Consider the following 23,759-nt stretch of genomic DNA (forward strand, 5'->3'; position numbering starts at 1 on the left):
GGCTCCCCCATCCCAGGGCAGGTGTATACTCTTAGCAGGTGTACTGAGTTGAGCTGAGAGGTGACACTTTTAGGTAAACTTGGAGCAACTAGGATTCAGAGAACCTCCCTATGATTTGTCCTGTTTAGAGACTACTTGTAAAAAGAAGTAAATGAGCTAAAAAAAAAAAAAAAAAACCTTTTCTGGTTTCACATGGGGTTTTGCATTTACGGTTTGGTTTTCTTCACGCACTACTGCCTTCTCCGGCAGCTAGCATCATCCAGTAGCCCTGCCACCCCACTGCCAAGGACTGTTCACACCAGCTGACACTTTCAGGTAAAGATGCTGGTGGCAGTGATGTGGGTAGCAGTACAGCTGCTGCTATTGCCCATTGTCCTGCCATGGGAATTCCACCCAGTCTTTTCAACGCTTGTTGTCAGGTTTGTAGACTATGAGAATGAGGAGGAATTCGGAGTAGAGTTTGGGAGCATGTTTTAGCATCAAGCCCCACTACCATCGGTTACATTTCTCTGTCCTGTTTTCTCTCCATCTCCTTCTCTTTCTCCTCTTCTTGGAATTCCAGCCAGAATCCCAAATGTCCTCTGAACATGGTTCAACTCAGCCCGAAACATCTTTCCTGGGAAAATTGTGAGCACAGTTTTAACAGTCAGAGTATTTATTATTGGAAGCAAAATGTATAACTTTATTACAGCAGCTTTGGAGTGTTTGGAAAAGTCTTCATCTCTCTGCTTCTCCACCAATAAAAGAGAAATGATATTGGTTGCATAGATAGGTGGGGATCTAGAGGCCATGGGAAGTAGTGAATAATATATCCAGTGTTTTTTTTAAGTAAGATTATTAATGAACAAGTTTGTTCATCCATCCATCCTTCCATCCATCTATCCATTCATCCATCTATCCATCCATGCTTCTCTCCATCTCTCTACTCACCCGTCCATCCATCCATCCATCCATTCATTTCAGCCAATTTCATTAGAATGTTAAGAATTCTTACAATTGGAAAGGTCATGGCCCAAGAAACAATTAGCATGTCTTAGACATTTTTGTGATGAATAGCCATCAGTTATTATAGGTGTGAGCAATTTGATCTTGAGCACAACTAAAAGTTACAATTAGCACTGAGCTGTCCTTCCAAGGCAGTTCTAAAATGCTAGCGCTGGACTAGTAGGAGCTTGAGCAGCGACTCTGGCTCTGACTGCTGCAAGGAGGTAAATGTTACTCTTCTATGTACATATATGGTCTTGCCACTGAAAATCTATTTTATTATTTTTAGTTCGATTATACTTTCTCCTTGAGTTGGATTTCATTTGAATTGACGTTCATGACTGGTTCTACATTTGCAATGTTATTTTTTAAAGATTCCAGATACTTCTCTAATCGAAATGAAAATTGCCTTTTCTTTTTTTTAATTGCTTGTATACTTGGCTCTTTTCTCCACTTACTTTCACCTCGATAACTGGCATATAGATTTGACCATAGCCTGCTCCTTCCAGAAAGTGATTGATTTAGTTGATAGTTTGAACATAATCCTAATTATTCAGAGGTCACGAATTTGACATGACTCGATGAGTTTGTTTTGGTTTGGTTTCGGGTTTTTGCTATAGCAGATCGCTTTTTTAAAAAGAACTTACAAGTTAAAAAATAATAATGTTCATAATATAAAATTTGGAAAATATAGAGATATATGTAGATATCAAGTCATTCATAATCCTATGCCACTTAGAGGCAACTCTTGTTAATATTTTGGGTATATGCAGTGGTGTGCTGATAAATGTTTAACAACACAGCTCTCAGTGTAATTCCAGTATGAATATTGGTTGATAAAATGAGTAAGATGAAAATGAAACAACGAAGACGTGTGTCAGAGTCCCCACTCATTTGTCAATGACATGAGCAGCTTCTTTGCTGAATCAGGGTATAGCTCGCATACTGGAAGAATGTTTCTTCAGTTTTTTTGTGCTATTCATAACGTAACAGCTACAAACAGACTTTTCAGTTGAAACTGCATTATTAACATCTTCTCCATTACTTTCTCAAGTCTAGACAATCAACAGTACGACAAATTAGACCCTGGCTTGCCAAGCTTTGTCCTGTAAATACTTCTGTCATGGCCAATTTCAAGCTCCCAACGTGACGCCGCTGAACACAGAGCTGGGAAGAAGTGCGCGTTAGCACACCGTTATATAGTATTGACACCTTACGGATACAGTGGACGTAAATAATCTCAAGAGCATGGGTGGTAGTAAAATAACTTGGGAGTGATGACTTCTGAGTGTTTATTACCTTAGTTTTTATATAATTTATTTAATTGTGAGTTTATATAATTTAATTTTTAATAATGGCTGTGCTCAACAACTGGCTCCAAAATTTCCTAAGAATTTAATAGTTAGCTCTAATGAGCCAGTATGAGCTGGCTCTGGGACACCACTGAACTGTGTGTGTGTGTGAAGCTTAACAAAATAAGATTAGGATCGTGCTGAGTATTCAGTTTTGTGGCCTGTTTATCCACCTTTATGGAAGCTGATTGAAGAATTGGTCAGTTGTGCTCTGTTGCTTTGGTTTACACTGCTTTGCAGACTCCTTCGGAGTGGGTATAGCTGGTTCCAAAGGAGATAGATGAGCATGGCTGTGAATAAAATGCTTCTCCTCTGCAGTGTGGGAGGGGAAGAAGAGAGAAAGGATGGGAGAGGGGCAGCATAAGCCTCTCCTGACTTACGTTATTGTTCGTTGTTACTGCATCTGCCTTCTGTGAGTCAGAATCCACTCGGCAGCGGTAGGTGTGGTGTTTTGATTTTCTGACTCGTGGTGACCCCATCAATGCATGAATTAAATGAAATGAAACGCTGCCCAGGTCTGCACCATCCCATGATCGGTTGCGGATCAATCTCTTGTGGTCCGTGGGCTTTTGTTGGCTGGTTTTTGCCAGACCTTTCTTCCTAGTCCATCTTAGTCTGGAAGCTCTGCTGAAAACTGTTGAGCATCTTGGCAAGTTATTTGGTCGGCAGTTCGAACCCACTACCTGCTCTGTGGGAGAAAGATGTGGCAGTCTGCTTCCATAAGAGCACAGCCTTGGAAACCCTATGGGGCAATTCTCCCGTGCCCACAGGGTCACCATGAGTCAGAATAGTGGTATCCAGTGGAAATGTTTTCCAGTGGTTTTGTAAAAAACAGATACTCGCTGCTGGGAGGCTACTTGCCCTATTTGTGTAATGGCCAGATTGGGGAATATTTGCAGTAAATGTTTTGTGCTTGCCCACTGTTGAAGTTTCTGTTGCAGTTCCCAGAGGAGAACAAGTGCGTGTGTTGTTAGAATGAACTCAGCTGTTTCCGTGTTGTATTTACATTCCTGTCAAAGCCTCAGGCTTTGCGGCAGAAACTCTTTAATAAACTGCCCATATTTGAAGGATTTGGTTAAAAGAGTTTTTAAAAATGTACTGCGTTTGTTTTGATTAGTATAATGGGTTTTTAAGACTCTAACTATGTGAAATTACATTGATTGGGTTTTGCTGTTTTATATATGTTTGTTGCTTCATTGTTATTTTCTCCACCATTGATTGAGCCTATTTTATTCTAATTTAGACATCACTGAGATTTGGTGAAAAGATACAAATGTAATACTCTAGCTGCCCCCCCCCCAAAGAAACATTGCCCTTCAGTTGATTCCAGCTCAAAAGGACCCTATAAGACAAGAATAGACCCTGCCCCATCGGGTTTCCAAGGCTATAATCTCTAAGGAAGCAGACTGCCATATCTTTCTCCAATGAGTGGCTGGTGGGTTTGGGCCGCGAACCTTTCAGTTAGCAACTGAGCGCTTAACCAGTGTGCCACCAGGGTTTTTTTTTATAATGCTCTAAAGAGTTCTAGAAAGATAAAAGGAAGGAATTAGCCAGTCTAAAATCTTTGATCAAATGATTACAAAGGAAAAAATGGGTGGCTAGAGCATTCATATTAAAAAGATAATAGAGCATTCACATTGAAAAGGTACTTTTTCAAAAATTATTTGGTATAGAAAAATCTTTAAGTGTCATAGCAGTGTAAATAATGTGGCCATCTTTATTAATAACATTTAAACTTAGAAAACTTAGCATTTTAAAAAGTGCCTGCTTTGCTATTTCAAATCAGTAAATGGAGCTGATATTTTAGAAGTAATGCCTTTTTTGTATTTTAAAGTCTGGGTTCCAGGCTGACCTGATTTCTTTCTAACTTGTCAGAAGCGTCAATTAATATTTCGGTCAGTTTCAGATGCTTAAAATATGTATTTGTTTTTGCCCTGAAAAATAGCAAATTCTAATCCCTCACGGCAGTTTTATTTTAAACCGTAAAGAACAGAGAAACAGGAAATCGTGTATCTCGCCTTCTTTCTTTCCCTGCTGATTTCTTCATATGTTTTTATTAAGAGCAAGTTTTTTTTTTTTTTTTTTAACAGGGGAAGATTACATTGGTTAATAGAGATAAATTTGGTCTCATGTGAAAAACGCAACATGTTGAGATTAAGATCTCTTCGCAAATATTCACATCCACACACATGCCCCTTTGTTTGGAACCCATTTTGATGCTAGCGCAGCTCTCCAAATATCAGCTGCTTCTGCAGCTTTTGAGTTTGGGTGCTGGGTTTGATTGGCACATCATCAGTAGACACCAGGCATTATGCTGTTAGCTCTTCTAGGTTTCAATCTGAGTGATTCAAAGTGAACTAGGAATGATATCAAAATGAAGGCCAAAAATACTAGTCTCTACTCATGGTACCCCAAATAAATAGTTCATCTCCCCACTTTTACTCAATAGTTTGTGTATTGAGTCTAATTCCTTCTCTCTTCTTTTGTCTACCCTACCTATGAACTAAAAATCAAAGGATCTATTAATCAGATGCTGTCAGTTACTTATCTACATGCGTGTTCTTTTTATTTTAAATGTCTCCGAAGGAAAAGAATTAATCTAGGGTTGTTTGAAAATGCGCTAATGAAGTAAAAAGACAACCAAAAACAATGGCCGGAAATGGGTTAAGGATTAAGGGCTATTCTCCGTAACTCTGGGTGGTACAAACCGTCAGGCACTCAACTACTAACCAAAAGTTTGGAGATTTGAACCCACCCAGAAGCTCCTCGGAAGACAGGCAGGCAGTCTGCTTCCAAAGGGTCACAGCCTCGAAAACCCTAGGAAGTAGTTCTATCCTGCATACATGGAGTCTCCACAGTTGGAATTGACTGGACAACTAACAACAACTCCATAACTCTGACGTCAGAAAGCATCACCATGTAAGACTGTGGTGATAGCAGCAAGTATAGGTGAAGATATCTTTGCCACCCCCTAACCCACCACCTTCTATACTTTTGCATAATAGGACTAAGAGAGGAATAGATTATATGCTCTGATGAGAATGAGCATATTTAAGTATTTAGTATATGGTTAGTAAAAAAAAAAAAAAAATTGATGGGGGGAGAGGAGTTCCTGGGCGGCACAAATGGTTTGTGCTCTACTAACCAAAAGGTTAGTGGTTCAAACCTACTCAGAGGTACCATGGAAGAAGGGCCTGGCAATCTGCTTCTGTAGCGATTACTCCCAGAAGACCCTATGGAGCAGTTCTACTCTGTAACGCATGCTATCACCGTGAATCGCCTTGATGGCAATTATTTTGGACTAATACCATAAAACAGATCTCGCCAGGTAGGTGGATAGCTAGTATAAGAAGTTCTACCCCTTTCCTTTTCTCCCTGAATATTGTTGTCATCTTTGGACAGAGGGCACAGATGGGCTGTGATGTAGGAAACAATCTGCCTTTAATTTTTCCTTCTCTAGCGTGACCAACTGACTCGTCTTTGGATTTCCACAAGCTTCCTGTGTCCTCACTTCTTTGGCCAGGTGGTGTCCCCTGCCAGTCTTGTGTCTGTCACAGGAGTTCATACCAGGTTTTCCCTGAACATTTGTAAGTGTCCAAAGGAATATGTCACCCAATTTTGGTAGGAGCCCCACTGCGTGTAGATGTTAAAACCAGGACAACAGGTTTTAGGCAAGGGTGTGGTTTTTCTGTTTTTTTTTTTTTTAAGACAACTCTTCACATCCTTTAAAAGTCATTGTTAGTAGGGTGTAACTGGGTGAGTCAGTTGTTTTTAGGTTTGTTCTTTACATGTGATCTAATGTTTTGTGGCATGGAATCTGAGCATGTTGAGAGGACTTTATAAATTGCCTTAATAAAAAAAAAAAATTGCCCTATTTTAAAAAAAATTTAAGATTTGTATGGAACATACAAACATTTGTTAAATATGGCCTGAGAAGGAGTTTGTAGTCTAGTAGAGAAAATAATATGCAAAATATTGCTAATAAAAAGAAAAAGTATATGGCAGTTCTTATTTTAAGAAAAACGAAGGTGCACACAAATTGTAAGCTTGTCTTACCTGTATGTTTCTCAATAGACTGTTAACACCTTAAGGGTTATTCTTAGTTGATCTTGTTCCTCTGGTACCTAGCATGTTATGGATTGAATCATGTCCTCCAAAAATTTACATTGAAGTCCTAACCCCTGGTAACTGTGAGCAAGAACTGGCTTGGAAATAAGGTTTTTGAGGTAACATGAGGTCCTATCAGATTAAAAACCTGTTGCCCTGTTGACACTCCGAATTCAGACTACTAACCTCCAGAACCATGAGATAATAAATTCCTGGTCTTACAAAGCCACCCAAACCAAAAAAAAACAAACCTGTTGTCATCAAGTTGATTCTGATTCATAGCAACCTTATACGAGTAGAACTGCCCCATGTTGTTTCCAAGGAGCGGCTGGTAGATTTAAACTGCCAACCTTTTGGTTAACAGCCAAACTCTTAACGCCTGAACCACCAGGGTTCCGTAAGCCACCCAGTTATGGTATTTTGTTATGGCAGCAATGTAGTCTTATCATACCGAGTTAGTCTTATCAGTTAAGTGCATATGTGTCTTTTGGTCAAAAATACAGAAATCATCAGTTAAGTAATGAGAGACCCCAGAGTGTTGTATTAAAAACCCTGTTTCACTTGCTGGGCTTCCTATCCCCCCAGTTTTGCATTTGAATCCTGCTTTTGCTTGGAGGTTACATATAAACCCCATTGTGCCTGCACAGTGTGATTAAGGATGTTGCTAATGTAACTTGTATGAACTCCCTACTTGTGTAAACTCCTTTAAAATTAACGTGCCTGCCTGCCCTTGGCAAACAGTCTTGGCGGCAGCAGCCCCAACTGACTCCTTTTCCTTGTACAATGAAATAAAGGTGCCTTTTCCTGTTCTCCGACCTCAGTCTCTCATTTACTGGTCAATACAAGTCATGCCAATCAAGAACCTGGGGTTCCTACCCAGTGACAGTAAGACAAAAATTGGGATGCTTCAAACGGGAACTGCCATATATTTGTCTACTCTTTTTTCTTTTTCCCCCCTCACTTTTTCCTGGCATGCAGTAGACATCCTTTTACAATCATACTATCCTGTTTACGCCTTTACCAACAAATATTAAAGTTCGATCCTAATACATTGCTATATATTTAGAAAAGAGAGAATTGGATCTTAGCCCTTTTTTTTTTTTTTTTTAGGATTTCTGTATAAATTCCTTCTGTAGACCACTTTAGGTTGACTGGGGAGAAGAGGCATGACCCCAGAAAAGATTTATTCAGATCATTAGTTCCTTGGTTCACTCAGTAGGTATTTATTGAACAGAATTATACATTAGTCCCGTAGTTCTCAACTTCTTTGTGTTCACATGTGAAGAGGTTAAAAATTCTGTTGTAACATGTTGCATTGAATGCCATCTCTCTTAGGTGCTAGCTTGATATTAGACCCCGTATGTCTTCTCAAAGCGAGTTGTACCTGCCCCACATCATATAAATATAACACTGGGACAAAGTTCCATCAGACTAACATCCTGTATATTATTGTGTGGGAGTCCCTGGATGGTGCAAATGGTTAACACACTCAGCTCCTAACCAAAAGATTGGAGATTTGAGTCCACCCAGAGGTGCCTCAGAAGAAAGGCCTGGCAGTCTGCTTCCAAATATCAGTCACTGAAAAACCTTATGGAGCACACTCCAGCTCTGACACACATGAGATCACCATAAGTCGGGTTCAACTCAAGAGCATGGCTTTTAACTGGTTATATTTTTTATTATTAGGTGTTACACATGGTTTGAAATTTAGCTGTATACCTGTCAAGAGTTTATGCTGCCTACTGGGTGAGAACCATCAGAATCTTAACTTATGAAGGGACAAGTCCTAAAGATAGTGTATAATGAAAAAACGTCAAATATAGGCAAAATTAGCCTTAAAATTCCATTAATTGGCGCTCAAAGTACAGCATTTGTTGCCCAAGTATGTGCCATGGTGAAGTCTAATGCATCGTCTCTGAGTAAGGCCAGCGTGGCCAGTTTTCCATCTGGTATTAGAACAGAACACTGTTCTTCAGTGAGCACCAGACGCTCAGCAAGGTGAAACTTTCATGTGAAAATACCTATTTTTAAACACTAGACCCAAATACTTTTGGCAGGATGAGCATACAATAAGATATAACTGAGAATTGAGACCAACAGAGCAAAGCCAGCAGCAAAAACACCTCCTGAGGATTTGCTGATTGGCTTCTAGGTGGAATCACCTGTGCTATTTGAATTATAATATTAAATTACAATATTTCTTTCTCCCTCTGAGTGGGATTGAGTTCACATTAGTTCAGTGATACATGATACAATTCCACTGAGTCATGCTATAAAAATGAGTGGAAGACGGTTTCTCTTCTGAAGAAGCTTTACAGTCTAATTAGGGAGTCAAGGCATGCATGTGGGAAAGGAAAAAAAAATCTTAAAGAATTGAGAAGGACAGGGTAACATATTCTAATTTTAAATATAATGTCCTTATAAATAATATAATCGAAGGGCTTACCTGGTATCTTTGAGCTTTTTTGTGGGATTTTTTTTACTTTTTTTTTTTTTTGCTTTAAAGAAATATGAAACTAAATCACAGAGCCCCTGATTACCATGGCTATTATGTGAAAAACTTCCTAGGGAGGGTGACCTAGGGAACAGAGATCCGTGTTTTCAGTGGGGATGATGCAGTGCTCACAAAAGCCTCCCGCCTTGTTCTGTTCTCTAGCCTTTGTTGTTGCTTTGGCTGCATAGGAGATGAGGTGTATGAGAAGCACGCATTGTGAAACTCAGAATGGTTGTAAGTAAAAAAAATAATTCCAACTGAAATGTGAATGGTCAATTATTTCACTTTGTAAGGTACGGTTATGATAACTATAGGTCAACTGGACTGGTTGGCACGATAGCTCCAAAAATGTCAGCCTCATATAATATAAAAGCAGTCCCTGTCAAGTGGATTCCAACTCATGGCGATCCCGTGGGTGTCATTGTAGAACTGTGCTCCCTAGGGTTTTCAACAGCTGATTTTTCAGGTGTAGATAGCCAGGACTTTCTTACAAGGTGCCTTTGGGTAGACTCGAACTTCCAACTTTTCGCTTAGCCCGAAGCAGATTAACTTATATTTTATTGACTACAGAAATTTGTGTGTTGGAAAATCGGGTAGGTAATAGAGCTAATGTTTTTTGAGACTCAAATAGGTGCCAGGCACTGTGCTATATATTTTACATAGTTTTAGGCATTATTATCCTCAGTTTACAGGTAAGGAAACAATTCCGGCAAGTAGATAAACTGGCCAAGCTCACACAGGTAGGACAGTAGGTCTCTGGTCGGCTCCACGTTCTGTATTCTCCCAGTATAGTGATGTTGTCCCCATAGGTACGTCAAACGTCCTGTTTGCTTTTCTCCACCTGCCCTCCATGCTCCTCATGCCCATAGATAGGACTGTCTGTACAGGTCATTTTATGATTTTTAAATAGGAAGAGCATGTTAATGAAACTCAATGAAAAGTATTGATTAGCTTTATTTGTCCAGTAACTAAATGTATAAATTAATATTTGTACTTAGGATTTGCTTGTCCTTGAAAAAGATTAAAAAAAAAAAAACCAGAACCCACTGCCATTGAGTTGATTCCGATTCATAGAGACCCTAGGACAGACCAGAACTGCCCCATAGGGTTTTGATGGCTGTAGTCTTTAGGGAAGCAGACTGCTGTATCTTTCTCCCACGGAGGGGCTATTGGGTTCCAGCCACCGACATTTTGGTTAGCAGCCGAGTGCTTAACCACCACACCACCAGGGCTCCTTTGAAAAAGATTAGGTAGAAAAATACCTGCAATTGCTTGATGATATATAGATTTTAATGATCATAATTCAGTTGTCAGTGGTGGTAAAAAAGTGAGCTCAGAACTCCATATATACCATTTTCTCCCAAAGCTTTCAGAGTATTAACAGAAGTACTTTGTAGTTTAGGTATAGTTTTTAACTTCAGCAAAAGGCATTCCAGTTGCATCTCAGTTTATGTATTTATATATATATATATATATATAGGAAACTCTGGTGGTGTAGTGGTTAAGTGTTATGGCTGCTAACCAAAGGGTTGGCAGTTCAAATCCGCCAGGCGCTCCTTGGAAACTCTATGGGGCAGTTCTACTCTGTCCTATAGGTTCGCTATGAGTTGGAATCAACTTGATGGCACTGGCTCTGGGTTATATATATATATATATTTTTTTTTTTTTTTTTTACTGATCTTTATGCTCCAGTTCTTGGAATGCGAAAGTTGGAAACAAAGAAGAAGGATCCGTAGTTGGAAAATATGGCCTTGGTGATAGAAACAATGCCAGAGATCGAATGATAGAATTTTGCAAGACCAACGACTACCTCATTGCAAATGCCTTCTTTTACCAACATAAACGGCGACTGAACACATGGACCTCGCCAGATGAAACACACAGAAATCAAATTGACTACATCTGGGGAAAGAGATGATGGAAAAGCTCAATATCATCAGTCAGAACAAGGCTTGGGGCCGACTGTGGAATAGACCATCAATTGCTCATATGCAGGTTCAAGCTGAAACTGAAGAAAATCAGAGCGAGTCCACGAGAGCCAAAATATGACCTTGAGTATATCCCACCTGAATTTAGAGACCATCTCAAGAGTAGATTTGACGCGTTGAACACTAGTGACCGAAGACCAGATGAGTTGTGGAATGACATCAAGGGCATCATCCATGAAGAAAGCAAGAGGTCACTGAAAAGACAGGAAAGAGAGAAAAGACCAAGATAGATGTCAGAGAAGACTCTGAAACTTGCTCTTGAGCGTCGAGCAGCTAAAGCAAAAGGAAGAATTGATGAAGTAAAAGAACTGAACAGAAGATTTCAAAGGGTGTCTTGAGAAGACAAAATATTATAATGACATGTGCAAAGAGCTGGAGATGGAAAACCAAAAGGGAAGAACACGCTCGGCGTTTCTCAAGCTGAAAGAACTGAAGAAAAAATTCAAGCCTCGAGCTGCAATAGTGAAGGATTCCATGGGGAAAATATTAAATGACGCAGGAAGCATCAAAAGAAGATGGAAGGAATACCACAGAGTCATTATACCAAAAAGAATTAGTTGATATTCAACCATTTCAAGAGGTGGCATATGATCAGGAGCCGATGGTACTGAAGGAAGAAGTCCAAGCTGCTCTGAAGGCATTGGCGAAAAACAAGGCTCCAGAAATTGATGTAATATCAATTGAGATGTTTCAACAAACAGATGCAGTGCTGGAGGTGCTCACTCGTCTATGCCAAGAAATATGGAAGACAGTTTCCTGGCCAACTGACTGGAAGAGATCCATATTTATGCCTATTCCCAAGAAAGGTGATCCAACCAAATGTGGAAATTATAGAACAATATCATTAATATCACACGTGAGCAAAATTTTGCTGAAGATCATTCAAAAATGGCTGCAGCAGTGTATTTGACAGGGAACTGCCAGAAATTCAGGCTGGTTTCAGAAGAGGACGTGGAACCAGGGATATCATTGCTGATGGCAGATGGATCCTGGCTGAAAGCAGGGAATACCAGAAGGATGTTTACCTGTGTTTTATTGACTGTGCAAAAGCATTTGACTGTATGGATCATAACAAACTATGGATAACACTGCGAAGAATGAGAATTCCAGAACACTTAATTGTGCTCTTGAGGAACCTTTACATAGATCAAGAGGCAGTTGTTCGGACAGAACAAGGAGATACTGATTGGTTTAAAGTCAGGGAAGGTGTTCATCAGGGTTGTATTCTTTCACCATGCCTATTTAATCTGTATGCTGAACAAATAATCCAAGAAACTGGACTATATGAAGAAGAACGGGGCATCAAGATTGGAGGAAGACTCATTAACAACCTGTGTTATGCAGAAGACACAACCTTGCTTGCTGAAAGTGAAGAAAACTTAAAGCACTTACTAATGAAGATCAAAGACCACAGCCTTCAGCATGGATTACACCTCAACGTAAAGAAAACAGAAACCCTCACAACTGGACCAGTGAGCAACATCATGATAAATGGAGAAAAGATTGAAGTTGTCAAGGATTTCATTTTACTTGGATCCACAATCAACAGCCATGGAAGCAGCAGTTGAGAAATCAAAAGACACATTGCATTGGGCAAATCTTCTGCAAAGGACCTCTTTGAAAGTGTTGAAGAGCAAAGATGTTACCCTGAAGACTAAGGTGCACCTGACCCAAGCCATGGTATTTTCAATCACATCATATGCATGTGAAAGCTGGACAATGAATAATGAAGACCGAAGAAGAGTTGACGCCTTTGAATTGTGGTGTTGGCGAAGAATATTGAATATACCATGGACTGCCAGAAGAACGAACAAATCCGTCTTAGAAGAAGTACAACCAGAATGTTCCTTAGAAGCAAGGATGGACATGTTGTCAGGAGGGATCAGCCCCTGCAGAAGGACATCTTGCTTGGCAGAGTACAGGGTCACCGGAAAAGAGGAAGACCCTCAATGAGGTGGATTGACACAGTGGCTGCAACAATGAGCTCAAGCATAACAACGATTGTAAGGATGACGCAGGACCGGGCAGTGTTTCGTTCAGTTGTGCATAGGGTCGCTATGAGTCGGAACCAACTTGACGGCACCTAACAACAACAACATATTCCAGTTCTCACAGAAAGAATTCACCTTCCCCAAACTTTAAACTCTGGAGAATCATCAGAGTTACGGAGCTATAGTATAATTGGTTTTTACTAGTTTTAGGTGACTACGTTTACTCTTATTCTTTTCTTTTTCCCCACAGTTGATCAGATGTAGCCCTACACAGTGTGATGGTGATATTAATTTAAACACTATTAAAATGACAGCATAGCTTTATATTTGTGGCAGAACTGTTATTTACTAACTCATATATTCCTCTGTCCTGTACGTAATATGTTACCTTAGCCTAGCAGGTAATATAAGTTGAGGCGATACAAGTTATGACTGATGGCACAGGCAAGATGAAAACACAGGTATTTGTGTTATTCTGTAACACATTATTGCTTTCTGTTTGAGGAAGCAAATCAGGGTTGGCCCAAGACTTTGTTTCTATAAGTTTATGTAATGATTTTTTTTCCCCTGAAACGCAGCAAGTTGAGGGCTTTTGTTTTATTGTAGTCAAGAAATGATTAGCATTGTTAAAAAAAAATGCAGGCAGTCCTTGACTTAACACCTGACTTTTAAAAATGCCATAGAGTGGAGCCTTTCATAGGTTTCATAGAGAACTGAAGAGTCATTTCTCCACCTGGGGTACCCGTAGAACTACTTTTCTAAAGCTGTTACTGAAGCTAGAAATTTCTTTTACTTCTTTCTTCTCTCCTCCCACTGCCTTTGTGCTATTCTCTCACACCCAGTCCCCAATTTTATCTCACTTCTGCCACTGCCAACTCCTCTTGTGAATCAGAAACGGTGAAGCCAGTTTCTTTCACGTCCGTAGAAACCCTCTGTCTTAGTCATCTAGTGCTGCTGTAACAGAAATGCCACAAGTGGATGGCTTTAACAAAGAGAAATTTACTTCCTCACGGTAAAGTAGGCTAAAAGTCCAAATTCAGGGCGTCAACTCCAGGGGAAGGCTTTCTTTCTCTCTAGCAGCTCTGGAAGAAGGCCCTTGTCCTCAATCTTCCTGTGATGGAGGAGCTTCTCAGAAGCAGAGACCCCGAGTCCAAAGGACACACTCTGCTCTCAGTGCTTCTTTCTTGGTGATATGAAGTTCCCAACTCCCTGCTTGCGGGCCACACCCCAGGGAAACTCCGTTTCCCTTGGATCAGGGAGGTGACCTGAGTAATGGTGGTATTACAGTCCTACCCTAATCCTCTTTAGCATAAAATAACAATCACAAAATGGGGGACAACCACATAATACTGGGAATCATGGCCTAACCAAGTTGATACATATTTTGGGGGGGGACACAATTCAATCCATGACACCATCTTACTCTGTTTTGTTGCCACTAGCTCAGTGGCTCTCTACAGGCGGTGATTTTGCCCCCAGGGGATGTTTAATAATGTATGAAGACATTTTTGGTTGTCACAGCTGGAAAGGGGGTGCTATTAGCACCTACTGGGCCAGAGATGCTGCTGATCGTCTTCAAATACAGACAGCCCATTCTCCAACAGGTGTCAGCAGAGCCAGGTTGAAAAACCCTGCACTATCCAAACTTGATACACTTCAGATATCAGCTCTATGCTTCCTCAGCTCTTCCAGGGTTAAATTTGACACCCCTCCTTTGAGCGTCCGTAAAACCTTGTATAAACTTCTTTTTTTTTTCACATTCTATTATCTTTTATTTGTTGGTTTTATCGAAAAGATGACATTTTTTGAGGGTAGAGATTATATATCATTCATGCCATTGTCTCCAGTTTATAGTTAGGTGCCAGGCACACAGCAAGAGCTCCATAAATGAATAAATGCATATGTGAGTGAGACCCCAGGCTTCTCCAGTGCTTTTCTGGCACTTCCGGAAGCATCTAATACCTCTTGCTTACTTCTGTCTCCCATTGCCAACCTCCAGTCATTAATGATTTCATCAATCCTATTGTCTATATGGAGTCCCTGGATGGTGCAAATGGTTAACATGCTTGGCTGCTAACCAAAATATTGGAGGTTGGAGTCCACCCAGAGGCACTTCAGAAGACAGTCCTGGAGATCTTCCCCAAAATCAGCCATCAAAAACCCTGTGGAGCATGTTCTACCCTGATACATGGGGTTACCATGAGTTAGGGTTGACTTTACGGCAACTCTATGGCAACTGGGTGTTTGTTTGTTTTATTTAAGTCATCCATATATTTAGTTCCTAAGAATGTAGATCTGCCCATAATTGAAGACCTAGAATACCAGCACTCTCGCCTTTATTCATAGACCCTTAATAAAAGGCAGGCCCAGCCACGAACATTATTGCCAGCTACAGTCAACAGTGCTTGTTCCAGGTAGATGCCCCTAAAGTCTTCACTTGTTTTTGAAACGCTTTGCTATCATCTCCCCAATTCATAAATGCGTACTGTTTAACCTGGCTAATGATGCCTGGCATCAGTGTTTCCCTCCAGACACGTTCCTGCTTACTTCTTGGCATGGCGTTTGAGTCCCAGGCCCTGCTTATCTCTTACCATGGTTCCTTCACACACTGCTCAAACCGCGCTGAACTGTCCACTTACCACTGGTCCTTTTCATGTGCTGCCTGGCACTCTTTCTTCAGAACCATTCTCTTACATATTTTCAGGTCTCAGTCAAGATATATGTCACTTCTTGGAAGCCTTTTCTGAGACCCCAAGATGTAGTGATGTATATTTTCTCTGCATCCATAGCACCTTGTTTCTACCCTGTAGTGCTATAAATAGAAAGGCCACTGCAAGACTTGTCTTTCCCATTGAGGGTACAGTCTGTGCTTTCAAGGCATTCCTGGTGCATGGTGCATATTTTATGTGTAGTAATAAGTATTAGATGTATAAGAGAATGGATGGGAAAGTCTTAGTGAGAAAATACCTCAACCAGCCTGCAAAATCACACCAACCGGCTAAATAAACCTTTGTGCTGGGAAATGGGAATGAGTCAATCCACATGTTGAGAGCTTGAGAAAGGTGGTGCAATTGGATAACCTTGTAGGTTTATCAGCTTACAAGACCAGAGGGCTGCACCCCTGGATCACATTGGCTTAACTTCTTCTTAAGTAAAGCTAATGGCTCTACTAAGTGGTACTTTAACAACATGCCCTTTGCCTTTATTGAAGCTTTTTTTTTTTTTACAAGGAATAGGGTTTTTTTGTTGTTGTTTGTTTCTTTTCTTAACATAATTCAGTTGTCTCTGCACACAGAAGGAACCCCCAAAACGGATGTGAGAATGACCGTAAATACTTGTAAACATTGTTCTGAATAGTGTACCAAGCAAGCCAAACCCACCACTTTAGCTGCTTGTTGGTGAAAGCAGTCTCCTCGTGAAAGAAAATGTGTGTGTGTGTGTTTAAACTTGGAAATAAGCTCACTGCTTTGAAAGTTGTATAAATATTTTTTGGAATCTGCTTTATTGTGATAAATCAAACATGACCCAAAATAAAAAGACAGGTTGGGTTTTCCCAAGTGAGATTAAGAGTTACCATTGTGCTTTTGTTGTTGTTTTTGACATCAAAATGTCACACCTAAACCCCAAAACCAAACGCATTGCCATGAAGTCGATTCTGACTTATAGTGACCTTATAGGGCAGAGTAGAACTGCCCCATAGGGTTTCCAAGACTATAATCTTTACACAAGCAGACCTCCACATCTTTCTCCTACAGAGCGATGGGTGGGTTTGAACCACCAACCTTTTGGTTAGCAGCCAAGCACTTAACCACGGCACCACCAGGGCTCTTTGTGGCACACCTAGCAACTTTTATTTTGCCTTTTCCTGTATCTGAAAAATCTAGTATGAGACTCCAATTTGAAATTTATTTGGTCAGCTTTATGCGTGGGAGTACTTGCCTACAATATTGAAATTTGTGGAATATTCAGGATGTTTACCCGTCCACCCAAACTCCCAAGCCTGAAGTATAGAATTCTGGACTATAGTCAGACAGCGGCCGATTCTCATTTGGCTCTTCTGTGCGACCACAGGCGAGGTACCTAACCTCTAAGCCTTAGTGTGTTCATCCATAAATGGATCTTGTGTGTGGCACACATCTAAGCTGTTGCAGCATCTTCCTCTTCACCTCTGAAATCTCATTATTAGAGATTCGTCTGTTAGATTAAGAAACTTTTAAAATGCAATTTTATTTCTTAAAAAATAATTTCTTAACAACTTTTTAAGATTGTGTGCAGACACCTGTTAAGTTTACAGTCTGTATGAGGTCAGACCTCGGAGTGGGAACCCACTGAGGGCTGTGTATGTCATTGAATGTTTTGTGATGCTCCTGAAGATTATGAACAAACATGAGTAATGATAATAGCAGCTCACACGTTGTTCCAGGTGCTATGGGAAATACTTTCTTCTCTGTCTTCCTTCTCACAACAACTTCATCAGGGAGTGTTGGGTTATCCTTGCTTTTATATACTGGGAAAGGAGAGCCCTTAGTGAAGTTAAGTATTTGCACAGAATCACACCAGCTAGCAGGTGTAGGCACCAGGAGTGAATCCAGCATTTGGACTTCAGAACTAGCTCTCTGAACCAGGAGGCCCTACTGCCTCCTGTGGACAACTCCTGCACCTCTTTGATCGTGGTCATCGTGTGGCGGCCCTCCTTCCTGTAGGCTCCTAGCTGAGACATGAGCCTGAGCTGAGGGAACAGTCCTGTGAGGTTTTCCCTTAAGGCTATACACCGATGACTTCACCTGTAGCCCTTGCTCTGCAGAAAGAGCAGTTAGAGAATTGTCCTCAAAACCAGTTTCTGCATCCTAGCTACGTTTGAGACATTGAAATTATACATACCACACATCAAGGAGGCCATTCCAGTAGCATCTTCCAAAACTGTTTCCCATGGCGATGAATTTGACCGTGGGCCTCCTTTTTTATTTTTCTCACTACCAAACACCTGTTGATGTCTGAAGGAAATCTTTAAATTTCAGAACTTGTGAAGTGCTATTCTAGACATAAGATACTGGTTTGTTTATTTTTGAAATAGATCCAGCCTAAGCATGATGCTGCCAGGTCTTGGGAGTTGCGGAACCTAGGCTGACCTCAGTCAAAACTCTATCTTGTGCCAGGGTCCCCCTCCCCCAACTTTTATTGAAGTATAACATACAGAAAAGTGCACAGCTCAGTGAATTATCATACCCATGTAGCCACTGCTTAGCACCCCAGAACCTACCACGTTCTGTCCTCCCCAAACGTAACAAAGGATGTCGTTAAATAATAGTCGTTGTTAACTGTTACCAAGTCAGCCCTAACTCATGACAACCCAAGCACAGCAGAACAAAACAGTGCCTGGTCCTGTGCTATCCCTGTGATCAGTTGTAGATCCATAGGGTTTTCATTGGTTGATTTTCAGAAGCAGTCTGCCAGGCCTTTATTTCTAGTCTGTTTAAGTCAGGAAACTCAACTGACACCTGTCCAGCATCACAGCAACACTCACACCTCCACTGACAGACAGGTGGCGGCTGTGCTTTAGGTATATAGGCCAGAAATCGAGCCCAGGGTTCCCACATAGAAGGCAAAAATTCTACCGCTGAACCACCGATGCCTCTAAGTAATAGTAACAGTCCCCTAAATTGGTGATAGTAACTAGGGAGACTAAGGGGCCCTGGTGGTGCAATGGTTAAGCTCTCAGCTGCTAACCGAAAGATCGGCAGTTCAAACCCACCAGCCACTGTGCAGGAGAAAGATGTGGCAGTCTGCTTCCCTGAAGATTACAGCCCTGGGAACCCTATGGGGCAGCTCTACTGTGTTACTATAGGGTTACTATGACTCAGAAATGACTGGATAGCAACTGATCTGGTTTTTTGGCTTTTTAAACAAGGAGATTATGATGGAGATCCTTGTTAACAACCTTCTGCTCCACCTGGGCACACAGGAAACTTTGTCTTCCTTGGCCTGCTTTTAAGGACTGGCTTTAATACTCCTAATGGCTGGGAGCAAGTTTCAGAGTCTCTTCTGATATCCATTTTGATCTTTTCTCTCTTTATTGTCTTTTTTTTTTTTTCCTAATTGTGCTTTAGGTGAAATTTTCCAGCTCAAGTTAATTTCTCATTCATAAATTTTACACAGACTATTTCGTGACATTGGTTGCAATCCCCATGATGTGACAGCACTCTCCCGTTTCCACCCCGGTCCCCTGTGTCCATTCATCCAGTTCCTGTCCCTCCCTGCCTTCTCATCCTGCTTTTGGACAGGAGCTGCCCATTTGGTCTCATATATTTGATTGAACTAAGAAGCATGTTCCTCAAGTGTGTTGTTTTTTGTTTTATAGCCCTGTCTATTCTTTGTCTGAAAAATGGGCTTTGGGAACGGTGTCAGTTCTGGGTTAGCAGAGCATCCAGGGGCCATAGTTTTGGGGTTTTTTCCCGTCTTTTTAATGGCCTTTTGCTTTCTTCATGTATGATGTCTTTGATATCATTCCACCAAAAAATCATTACAGTTCAACTAATAAGCAACATCAAGATAAAGGGAGAAAATATTGAAGTTGTTAAGGATTTCATTTTACCTAGATCCATAAGCAACGCCCATGGAAGCAGCAATTGAGAAATCAAACTACATATTGCATTGGGCAAATGTGCTACAAAAGACCTCTTTGAAGTGTTAAAAAGGAAAGATGTCATCTTGAGGACTAAGGTGCTCCTGACCCAAGCTATGGTGTTTTCAGTCGAATCATATGCATGCGACAGCTGGACCATAAATAAGGAAGACTGAAGAATTGATGCCTTTGAAGTGTGGTGTTGGCAAAAAATATTAAATATACCACGGACTTCAGAAGAACAAACAAATCTGTCTTGGAAGAAGTACAGCCAGAATGCTCCTTAGAAGCGAGGATGGTGAGACTTTGTCTCACATACTTCGGACACGGTATCAGGAGGGATCAGTCCCTGGAGAAGGACATCATGTTTGGTAAGGTATAGGGTCATCGAAAGAGAGGAAGACCCTCTATGAGATGGATTGACACAATGGCTGCAAAAATGGGCTCAAACACAGCAGTGATTGTGAGGATGGCACAGGGCCTGGCAGGGTTTCCTTCTGTTGTACTAGGGTCAACTTGACTAGAAACCAACTCCAGGGCTTAACAACAACAACAAATTGCTGGAACTGGAGTCAACCAACACACCATTAACATGCAGATTCTCTCCACTGTTGCACCTAGGAGTTTCTCCTGTAACCCTCACCCAACCTATTTGCATTGTAGAGGCTGTTACCTGCTACACTATCTTATACTGACTCTTTTTTTGAGTGCTTGTTTTACAGAAAACATTCAAGAAATTTTTAAAAGAAAATCAGTGTTGCTCTTGGAAAGGTTAGATAGGAAGCTCAGGGGTCAGTGGGTTTATGTCAGTGGGGGAGGAACAATTCAGAAATGGAGGGTGAGAATGGTTGCACAACTTGAAGAATGTAATGAGTGTCACTGAATTGTACATGTAGAAACTGTTCAATTGGTGTATGTTCTGCTATGTATATTCTCAACGACAAGAAAAAATAAAACAAGCTATTTTTTAAAAATCAGTGTTACTGAAAACAATTATGTCTTTAAATTACGGCCCTCACTTCATGGTATCAGAGACTTCCTACAGCTTAAGTGTGTCTTTCTTTTAGTATATTCTTAAAGCGTCCCTCCCTTAAAATGAATGATATATTACTGTATCTTCCAGAAGTTTTATCTACCTAAGAAACAGCAGGAGGACTTGTATAGATTACCATAAATGTAAATTCAGCAAGAGATTATATTTTAAAATAAGTATGAATTTAAAAAGAGTGTTCTGAAAATGCACATACATACAATGGAATATTACTTAGCCATAAAAAGAAGTGAACTTCTGATAAGTGCTACCACATCTGTCATTGAAAACATGCTGAGTGAAATAAGTCAGTCACAAAAGGACAAATATTGTATGATCCTACCTATATGAGATATCTGCAATAGGCAAATGATAAAAGACCAGTTATTAGTGCTTACCAGGGGCCGGAGCCCTGGTGGCATAGTGGTTAAAAGCTACGGCTGCTAACCAAAAGGTCCAAAGTTCAAATCCACCAGGCACCACCTGAAAACCCCCTGGGGCAGTTCTACTCTGTCCTATAGGGTTGCTATGAGTCGGAATCAGATTAACTCCACTCATTGGCAATGTGTTTGGTTTTTCGGGGCAGGAGGGAGGGAGACAGGGAGAGGCACTGCCAAGGGGGCACTGAGTTTCTACTAACAGTGGTGAAAAACTTTGGAAACCGATGGTGGTGATGGTCGCACGACAGAATAAACGTAATCAACGTCCCTGAATTGTACATGTGAAAAATGTTGAAATGGCAAATGTTTTGTTATATATATTTTTACCACAATTAAAAAAAAAATGTTCTGTGTTGTGAGAAAAGTGAATTTTCTAAACAAAAAGATATTTTTGTTTCCTAAATCATATCATAAAACTTTCAGTGTTGTATCTTAAAAAAAAAAATTCAAAAACATTATGTGCAGCTTGTCTGAATAAAGACAAAATAAGAATCTCATAACTTCGTAGCAGTAACCTTTACAGCTAGGCAGGGTCTTGACCAATGAGAAAATGGAGATTCAGGATTCCGTGACTTGCCCAAAATCATACCGTTAAAGGCGGAGCCAGGACCAACCAGCTGTTGAACAAAACTCAGAGCAAGCAGAAGAAGATTCTGTTTTTAATTTTAGGAAGAAATGCTATTGATCCTTAGGTAAAATTGACTATAAGTGACTAAATTGACTATATAAATGACCTGACCTGATCTGGTAAGAGAAGACAAGAATTTCAATGCCATACACAAAAGAGATACAGAGAGAGTCAGAGCTCTTTCCTGGGCACCACAGATTGCTACCTGACAGCAAAGAGTATTCAGATTTTCACTGGAAGACGCAACTGTGTAAGCAATTTTAAGGCAAAATTTTATGTACAGTACAGAAACACTTCAGCAACCTCCTCACTTCCCATCAAGAAAAAAAAAAATCAAAGTCATTTTTTTTTTTTTTAAATGCGCTTAATTTTTGTTTTGTAAAGAAGACAGACCAATGACTGAAGTATCAGACTGGCTGCTAGGTGCCATACTGAGTCCCAGAAATGAACGGGCATTATGAATAACTTCTTCAAAAGGAGTGATGAGTGTGTAATCAGCTTTCTTTCTTTCTTTTTCTAGCCAAGGACCCTTGTCATCCATTAGAGCGGTAATCAAGAGATGTAAGTTTGTTTTTTCCTCCTCTGTGTTTTCTTCTGTAATAATTTTAAATACTGACTGTTAGATTTCCAGCAAGTGACTATATTTGTTGAATCTTATAAAGAACAAGAGCAGCTTCTCCTAAGGAGTTATAAACCATTTTCAGCCAAGCAGCTAGTTTTTCAACTCCTTAACAAAAAAACTTCTATTTATCAATAAGCCAGTTCCTCAGAACAATAATTTTCTTTTATAGAACTAAGCTATTTCTTTTTTTTTTTTTTTAAATCTGGACTAGGTAGCCAATTTCTGTGATTTAATGTGTTAAGTAAATTTTCTGTAGGTAGAAACGCCTGATGGGTTTTAAAGATATCAACCCCTGTCCTTTTCATTTCATTTGCTTCCATGGGTTCTTTTCACAGTTTTTTTTAATCTGTTTAAATGCCTATGAAGATAGACTCACACTTACACAGGGAAAATAGAAGTGCCATGAGTAGATTTCCCTCCAAAATGGCACGTTCATACTTCTTCTTTCTACACTTGGTTGAAGTTTTAAAGTCTGCTCTCAGTGCAGAATTTTAACACTCTCTTTAATAAAATACTCTGGAAAGATCCCTTTTCCAAATAAGATATGAATTACCTGTTATGGAAAAAGATAAAGACAGGACTTTCAGTATTTTAGATTTTTTTTGGTTTTCTAAGGCCACCATTCTGAAGAGAATGTAGCCTATTTTGAGCAACATAATTTGTAAGATTCACTATGAATTTAAGGAGCCCTGGTGGCACAGTGGTTAAGCGCTCAAAAGATCAGTGGTTCAAATGCACCAGCCGCTCTGAGGGAGAAAGATGTGACGGTCTACTTCTGTAAAGATTACAGCCTTGGAAACCCTATGGAGCAATTCTGCTCTGTCTTATGGGGCCTCTATGAGTTGGAATCGACTAGACGGCAATGGGTAATGGGTTAGTATGAACTTAGGATATCCACAGGTCATGAACAACATGCGTTTGAACCGTTTCAGTGAAAAGTTCATAAGGTGGCAATACAGAAGAATATTCCATATTTTCCCCCTCCAGTTTTTTCCTTTGTTGATGAATTATAAGGATGTGGGAATCATGAAGGGAATTCAGGTGTAAAAATGAAAAATTTATGCCAGTTTTACATGCCTTAGAACCTGTCTTAGCTACCTAGCAGTGTTATAACAGAATTAACACAAGTGGGTAACTTCAATGAACAGACATTTATTTTCTCACAGCTTAGGAGGCAAGAAGTCAGAGTTCAGGGTGCTGGCTCTACAGGGTCACTCTGAGCTTGGCTGCTAACCAAAGTGTCAGCAGTTCAAATCCACCAGCCCTTGGAAACCCTGTGGGGCAGTTCTACTCTGTCCTGTTGAGTCACTAAAGTCTTTCTGTCTTTGTTGGCTCTGAAGGAAGGTCCTTGTCTCTTTTCAGTTTGTTTTCCTGGGCCTTCTTCATGTGGCTTGGCATCTGTCTTCCTCCATCGCTACCTGCGTCTTTGTGCCTATCTGCTTGTTCTGAATCTCAGAGGTGATTGGCTTAAGACACACCCTATACTGATGTGGCCTCATTA

The 23,759-nt window shown here is 40.4% G+C and overlaps 1 protein-coding gene across 8 annotated transcripts in view; it reads left to right on the forward strand.

Annotated features, from left to right (window-relative positions):
* The window catches only part of SH3D19 (SH3 domain containing 19), a 230,441-nt gene that overhangs the window by 140,282 nt on the left and 66,400 nt on the right, over window positions 1–23,759 (forward strand). For all 8 annotated transcript variants that reach the window (XM_049852784.1, XM_049852780.1, XM_049852782.1 and 5 more), the window contains exon 3: window positions 22,157–22,197. In XM_049852784.1, the coding sequence (XP_049708741.1) occupies window positions 22,157–22,197 (41 nt within the window). The remainder of the gene's footprint in view (window positions 1–22,156; window positions 22,198–23,759) is intronic.

The sequence above is a fragment of the Elephas maximus genome, chromosome 13, assembly GCF_024166365.1.
Source record: "Elephas maximus indicus isolate mEleMax1 chromosome 13, mEleMax1 primary haplotype, whole genome shotgun sequence".
Lineage (NCBI taxonomy): Eukaryota > Metazoa > Chordata > Mammalia > Proboscidea > Elephantidae > Elephas > Elephas maximus.